The 8,415-nt window shown below is 32.3% G+C and overlaps 1 protein-coding gene across 1 annotated transcript; it reads left to right on the forward strand.

Moving 5' to 3' along the window:
• Positions 1-1,124: 1,124 nt before the first annotated feature.
• On the forward strand, positions 1,125-8,132 carry LOC108759883 (uncharacterized). Its single transcript, XM_018505555.1, has 2 exons — positions 1,125-1,170; positions 6,549-8,132. The coding sequence occupies exon 2, from the start codon at positions 6,555-6,557 to the stop codon at positions 8,076-8,078; it is 1,524 nt and encodes a 507-aa protein (XP_018361057.1). The 5' UTR covers positions 1,125-1,170; positions 6,549-6,554; the 3' UTR covers positions 8,079-8,132.
• The last annotated feature ends 283 nt before the right edge of the window (positions 8,133-8,415 follow it).

An 8,415-nucleotide genomic window follows, 5' to 3' on the forward strand; every position in this document is an offset into this window, starting at 1 on the left:
TACATACTCTTTGTTGATTACGTTCAGCTGATACTTTGCCGACTTGCTTTTTATCGACTCCTTTCTCCTTTTCTGCTCTGCTCTCCGCTAGATGACAACACTTTGTGAAGAAATATGTATAAAGGAACACAATAATAAAGAAGCAGTAATGATTCGAATAATATAAAAACCATATACATTATATTTGTAGCTTTATATATTTATTTATATAAAAACCATATACATTATATTCATAGTTTTATATATTTATTTATATAAAAAAGAGAAACATTGCTATCTTACAATCTTTTAAACTTGTTCTTTATCGAGAGAATCTTTTCTCTTTTCCCTGCTTTACTGCTCGCTAGATGACAGCACTTCGTAGAGAAATGCAATGAAAGTACATAACAATAAAGAGTCTACTATAGAACATTATAAGACGTAATAAAAAAATTGTCTACCTTTATAGAATTTTATATTCGTAGTTTTATACGATTATTCTATATCAAGAAATACTCTTTTATAATGCCCTATAAAATTTAAATTTAATAAAAATTTACTTTATTATTATAAAAGTTTTATGCATATATTAAAATGATTTTAACAAAGTTACAAATTAAAATTTCACTATAATAAAATCAATAGAGAATGAATAAATAAAAATAAATAAAAAGGATTTCGCTACTTATTTAATCTTTGAATTTTAATTCGTAAAAATAATTTTATATTTGACTATTAATGATTTTAAAGTTAATTTTATACAAGTATATCTAATTATAAAAAATGCCTTTAAATTGACAAAATTTGCAATGTTTGCCAGCTCAATTTACCATCATCCTATATCTATACGTACATATCTGCATGTCTATAACCTTCGGCGATAAATTCAGAATTCAGGTATTTTGGCAATAACGTTCCGCGTTCTATTTCATTTTCGGTTATTGCACTGCTCCGGTAGCCGGCGTGACTGTTTATCATTCGGTGCGAGCCTTACGGTTAAAAACGACGAGCAATTGTGAACGGTAGTTGACTCCGTGGGTAGAGGGGTGGGCATGTTTCATCTGCGACAAACTGAACGGTATGCAGATATGGAGCCCGGGTAAACCAACCGCTTGTGGACTACTGCGCGGTAGTAATCACAGTCACTCCGAACAGTCAACGACATCCGCGAGACCCACAGGTGTATAACAGGTACATTATTTATCAAAATTTACACTAACATTTCCCTCGGTCTTTAACATAGATGTGATTTCGATTTAATGTATTCTCCCTTCGTGCTCTCTAAATACGGTCAAACGTAGCGTTCGTACTTTATCAACGTTTAATTTGTTGGCGTATAATTGTTACCTTTTTTCTTAAATTTAAAGAACTGCAGGGTGATCTCTGTGACTTACCAATTTACACATTCTATTCTTGGAGAAACGCTCCTCTCAAATAACCTCCTGAAATAAAAAGACTTTATTACACGGTAAATTTTAAAAATTGCACACTCTGTACGAAACACGAAGCGTTAATTGCAGTGACTTATAAATTTTTCAAATGCTATTATAGCAACGTGTTTGCACGATACAACTTTAATGTAATAAATTTTTACGAACATAATGAATTCCAAATTATTCTTCAGTAGCCGCTTATTGAACAAAGGTACGTAAGCCAATTAAAATTATTTGTACGAAAATTGAATGAATTAAAATTCGACGAAATATTTAATTACATTGTAATGTAGAGAAAATAATTACCGTGCCATTGTATATTGATCAAATAATTATAAAGAATAAAATCTGCACTTAATATAAAGATTTTGAATTATAGCATGAATTATATATATATATATATATATTTAATACTTAAATCTCCTTTTTTCACGTAATATGAATTAAATAATTGATGGTGGAATCGTAAAAAAATATGATTGTTTGAAGAAACATTATTACTATCTATAAATTTAGACCCAACAATTTTTAGACCGACGCATTTTTCTTTTCAAATATTTTTGCAATTTATATTTAAGAAAATGAAATTAAATATTTCATTTGGTATTGAGAAGTACTAACGCAATTTTATTAGCATTGTAATAAGCATTTTTTTTATCACCGAATTAACAAATGTCTAAAATAAATTTAAATTTAAACCGCGGTTCACAAATATTTTTATCTAAATATACAACTTTTATTGACGTTAATTGCAGTGACTTATAAATTTTTCAAATGCTATTATAGCAACGTGTTTGCACGATACAACTTTAATGTAATAAATTTTTACGAACATAATGAATTCCAAATTATTCTTCAGTAGCCGCTTATTGAACAAAGGTACGTAAGCCAATTAAAATTATTTGTACGAAAATTGAATGAATTAAAATTCGACGAAATATTTAATTACATTGTAATGTAGAGAAAATAATTACCGTGCCATTGTATATTGATCAAATAATTATAAAGAATAAAATCTGCACTTAATATAAAGATTTTGAATTATAGCATGAATTATATATATATATATATATATATTCTTTATATAAGAGATACAGTTTTAATTCAAATGTCGTTTATAATTACTATAAGAATTGCAATTAATTTGTCTTAATTTAATACTTAAATCTCCTTTTTTCACGTAATATGAATTAAATAATTGATGGTGGAATCGTAAAAAAATATGATTGTTTGAAGAAACATTATTACTATCTATAAATTTAGACCCAACAATTTTTAGACCGACGCATTTTTCTTTTCAAATATTTTTGCAATTTATATTTAAGAAAATGAAATTAAATATTTCATTTGGTATTGAGAAGTACTAACGCAATTTTATTAGCATTGTAATAAGCATTTTTTTTATCACCGAATTAACAAATGTCTAAAATAAATTTAAATTTAAACCGCGGTTCACAAATATTTTTATCTAAATATACAACTTTTATCGTATTAATATCGTATTCATATATATGTAATTAATATATATTTTTATATCATATATTTTCTTTATATTTGCATGGACTTCACGCCATTTTTTAAAATGATGCTCGATTTAAAAAAATATAATAAATTGAAATATATATTAAATTTTGAAATCAAAATTATATACGCGCGCACACACATACACACACACACATACACACGTCAGCATATATTATTTACTAAAATGGAGCAACAAAGTTATCAAATGTATTAATTTATTTTGATTTCTCTATCTATCGTTTCTTGAATATAACAAATGACCCGTTAAAGTGATTTTCCCGCTATGCACTTTGTGCTCTTCGCGTTCCAATTTCTACCGCGATAAACAACAACGACCAGTTTCGTTGCAATTCGATGTCCTGTCACGTCGCGTGACTAATTAAAAGAAGATCCCTAATTGTGAGATGGTTTCGTCGGCATCTAACTGTAAACCTCGGGTATAACTGTGCGACGCGACGCTGTGCGGCGATAACGGCGTAAGATCGTCCTGCGTTGAAGATTTGTTCCGCTATATCGCTGAAGATATACCGACCTCCTGCTCGAGTCAACGGTCGTCTGTTACCGATGTTCGCAACGTAACGAGCGTGCCTATAACTGTGGAGGAATGACTCGACATGTAACCGGAAACTGTCAACGTTCGTCAGTAAAAGCTAGCCCCGTGAAAGAGTATCGTACGTTCTGAGTTCACAAAAACACGTTATTTTTTTTACAATTTTGAATCCTTTCCACTAATGTTTCTGAGATTATTCGCATGGATCAAGTCGAAACTGTTCATCGCGTAAATATAAAGATTATTTAAAGATTTATTAAAAAAAAAAAAAAAATTATTAAAAAAAACAAAAAAATTTCTTTTTAAAAAATGAGAAAAAATTGTAAAGTAGAACATAGTAAAAGTAAAATGTTAAAGGGATTAATATCTGAAACGCCACGTGTACAATTTCTTTTGTTACCATAATTTCCAACGCAATAGCGTGAAGCATTGAACTTTCGTCGACGGAAATCTGACGCGTATTTGAGCTATGGTAAGCGTGCTCAGGCGAACAATCGGCCGGGCGGATCTACGCGAATCGGCCGGAACTCGACATAATGCTGCGGAAACGGCCTGGGAAATTATATTTGTCATGGAGAATCGGCCGTGTCTACATTGGAGGACGATTTGATGCGATCTTTGACCACACTGCGACCGGACGGGACGGTCATTGAATGTGTATCGCCGGCCTTTTTTCCCATTAAATCCAAAGCATTTTGGTGGAAAGTTACTAGTGACATTCACGGTAAACGCGAGCAATCAGACCGATACGCGAATGTGAGCTCCATTTGTAGAAAAGGAACGCATAAAAGTCTAATCTAATTACACTAAATCGGTTGAGCTTCTTCCAATTTCTTTTTACACTATATTAATCAATTATTTTTATTACCAATTTCTTTAATATTTTTAGCCACGGCATTTTAATATTTCAGATAAATTAATCTATACGATTTCATGATACAATACGGTAATAAATAAAATATAATATTCAGGTTAAAAATATCTATGAGAAAAATCAGAATTTAGAAAACCTCGCAGTAAGGTTCGTTATCTTAGAGTATTAATAATGAATGAACGAATATCCATTCAAATAAAAATTATAATAAAATTTTCATTCTTCTGGAATATATTAATATTGCAATGAAAATTACGATGTTTTTATTTAAAAATATTGCTTCACACATATTTTATAAAAAAAGATTATAATTATATTTTAACATGTAATTTAATAGAATCGAAAAATTTACATCAACGCGAAAATAAAATCTTATATTTTAAATATTTTGCTTTTATACAAATTTGTATATTTTATTAATGTAATATAATTAATGAAAATACACATAGGAAAGAATGGGTACGAAAGAGACATGTTTTGAAAAAGTCATTTCGTATTTCAACTAATTGAACATTTTGAAAAATTTAAAAATATTTTAATTTGATAACAGTATACTAAAACTACGCCATAAATATTTGACAGTCATCATCAAAATGGCAGTATACTAAAACTACATCCATAAATATTTGATAGTCATCGTCAAAACGATTACGGAAAAAAAAACAGCTGAAAACTTCATTGATTCAGCAAATCTACAGTCGTAATATAAACAGTCAATTTTCTATGTTAAAGTAGCAAAGTTGACAGCTGAATAACATTAGCAATTTTTTAAAACCATCAAATCTTCTTAGTTATAGATGTTGAATTCGAGCAGTAAGTTATAGGTTTGCTGTACCATCCAATTAATTTTTTTTCCGTGATGTTGTAATAAGAGAAAAATAAAAAAAATTATAGCTACAAAAAGAAAGTTTCTTGAGTTAATTTCCAAGTCTTTTTCATTTATTTGCGATTAGATTTTAGAAAAAGTATTTTTTAACGAATACTATATATGTTAACGTAACTAAAGTTACAAATTTTTTGTTTATTTTAGTTTATCGAATATTCTGTGATTAGATTTTTTACACATAGTGTTATGAAAGAGCTGGTAGTATTGAGAGCTATGAAAAAGCTAGTTATATCATTGCTTTGTCTTCATTGCATACCCAGGAATGTTTTTTCAGTACAATTGAATTTCTACTTTTTTAGTACAATTCAGGAAATTTTAGTACGTCAGTATTTTTTTGAAATATATCGTACTGATGATCAGTCCATTTTTGTTCGCTCGGTATCAATATATCGATCGTCGCGCGATGTCAATATATGATCCTGTCAGCACACTTCTGTATAAAATTGTTTTCAGATGTACGCAGTTTCCTTCTTTGAGGACCATCTTTGTGCATATTTATTGTAGGCAAATAGATTTTCGAGTATTTCTGTTTTATAAAAGCATTCCGGTTCGTAGATTATGTTGGTGCTAGGTTAAGTTATACTGAAGCATTATCGATTCAGCTTCCATATTTCACTCTTTTCAATCAATCTATCATGTTCAATAGATTATTATGTAAATAATGAAGATTAGTATCAGTGCAAATTGTGCTCTGACTGGACTCATACTTCATGTGGCAATAAGGAAAATTTTCATTTCTTTTGCGTTAAATGTTTTTAATTAGAAATATTATATTTTCTATTTTTCACACATTTATTAATTTTCTAAAAAAATAATATTTGTTAAAGAATGATTTCTTCACTTTGATTTTATTTGTATTAAAGTTTATATAATTTAGTACTTGGCTCTTTCAAAACAGGTAATGGCTTTTTCAAAACCACGTTGTTTTGAAAGAGAATTTCTTATTTATGAAAAGTGGTGATTAAATCTCTGTTAATGACTAAATATTATTTTTCTGTTAAATGGATCTTATAGATAAATTAGTACACTTACGTAAGAAAGCGATTATATTTGTTTAACACCAGATTAAAATTTTTTTCATATTTTGAAAAAAAAAGCGACTCTTTTATAGCTATTCTCTCCTACAACTAATTGATTTTTAATTTTCGTGTAATGATAAATAGTACATTATCATTATTGTCAATTTTATCTTAACAAAATGTGTATACTATAAAAAAAGTATATTTTTTATTTTAATTTGCATTTCAATATTTTCATCATGCACGCATAAAATATGTGTATTAAAGATCGTTGAATTTTTAGACTACGATGCCATATTTGTCGGCAATGTTTCCGTTGATCTTCCTGCTGGCTGGAGTCAACGCGGCTGGCATCGGCGAAGCTTGGCAAATTACGCCATACATGAAATCGCTCTACACAGATTATGCGTTTCGACCACGATTGGACTCCTCGGCGTTCGAAGTTCGCACTGTAAGCGGAGTTGGTCGTCTGGCTCCACTCGACGAATCGCAAAACCTTCAGAAGCGTCCAGAACTTACTATACCGAGTTTCGTGGAACCAAACGCCCTTCCAGAAGAAGCCGAGGAAGCCCTTCACGAAAGTAAGAACCTCGAGCATTTCCGGAAACTCTTGGAAGATTCACCGTATAACGATAGCGAGGTTGAAGACGATGTCGAAGGCGGTACTGTACCTATTCAAAAGATTCTTCAGAAGACGCTCATGATGAAAATCCTGCATGCAAACAAGGAAGACAATGACGACGACGATCAAGCTATGAGAGGCATCGTACAACGTATTCGTAGGCAAGCGGAGAACGAGACGAGTATGGAGAAGATCTCAATGAAGAACGTGCGCGAGGCTCGTCTAAACTCCCCCGAAACATGGTCGACTGCAACACAGCCAATTTCAGTGGAGCTTCGTCAACGTATCCCCTTGGATCAGGTGATCCAGCAGCAACAAGAGGAGGAAGAGGCTGCGGCTCTGTCCAGCATCTACCGTAGGCATCAGCCACCCAGGGCGGACTTCGTAACGGGCCAGCAACATCGACGCTATCCAGACTATCGCGAATCCAGAGATATGCCAGTCACCAGGAACTATGATGACTACGACCCAATGTCCTGGTACAGGAACGCAATACGCGAGAGGGATTACGAGTATCGCCGTGGATACAGCTACCAATATCCCGATCGTTACAGGATGGAACGGGATTATTACATGCGGTCACCGAGCGATCAGTATTACGATCGTTACGATCGTTACAGAGATGAAGACCTTGACCTCTATGGTAGAAATCGACCCGCCCCGAAGCCTAGACGGATCATCTACTATGCTACCCTGCCGGAAGTCGTGAGGAAACCGGTAGAGTTGCGGAATTATCCGCGGTATGATGGTGCGGTCAGAACGTCGATCACGCGAGACGGTACCTATAAACGTATACCCGGCAACGTCGATCCCGGCAAGTATCGATACACACAGTCATACAGCAGTTACGATCCCTATACAAAGAGATCGAGTTATTACGACCATTCATATGGATATCCCGAGGATAATTCACGAGTCAGAGCGTCCACCAAGGAAGACTTCAGGAACGATAGATTTGAAGGTGCAAACGAGCGGAAAGTGAGCAATCTCATAACGATCAAGGACGACGATTCGGGTAAGCTACCTTGGCCAGTGCAAATCGGCACGGAGGTCAGCATCAAAGATGACGAACGGATCCCTGGCCGGAAGATCTTTGGCGAACCTAATATCGGTTATGAGAGATTCCAGAGTGCGCAGCTGCAGAAAGCGCCGGATGCGACGGGATCCAGCGAGCTACAAAGCGATAATTAACACATTGAGGATTATGTCCGTTTACATTTTTAACGGATTTAATTCTAGATTTATTTTTTGAGGAATTACATAGTCGCAATGTCATCAAATCACATTCTTAAAAACGTAATGTTGAAATGTTAAATATTTAATTAAACAATATTGAATACGTAAAAATATATACATAATTTAACTATATTAAAATACACGATTTGGAAATATCAAACATGATAATTAGAAAAAAAAATAATTGCAGATAAAAAATGTAAAAAAGATTTAATTTTATATACTTAATTTTGTCGATAAAATTTAATTTTATATTGTTACATTAAGTTTATTAAATATTTAAAAGGTGGCT

This window comes from Trachymyrmex cornetzi, unplaced genomic scaffold (genome assembly GCF_001594075.2).
Source record: "Trachymyrmex cornetzi isolate Tcor2-1 unplaced genomic scaffold, Tcor1.1 scaffold21, whole genome shotgun sequence".
Classification (NCBI taxonomy): Eukaryota; Metazoa; Arthropoda; class Insecta; order Hymenoptera; family Formicidae; genus Trachymyrmex; species Trachymyrmex cornetzi.

Excerpts from the sequence above, each read along its gene's own strand:
- LOC108759883 (XM_018505555.1), top strand. The coding sequence starts at position 6,555 with ATGCCATATTTGTCGGCAATGTTTCCGTTGATCTTCCTGCTGGCTGGA.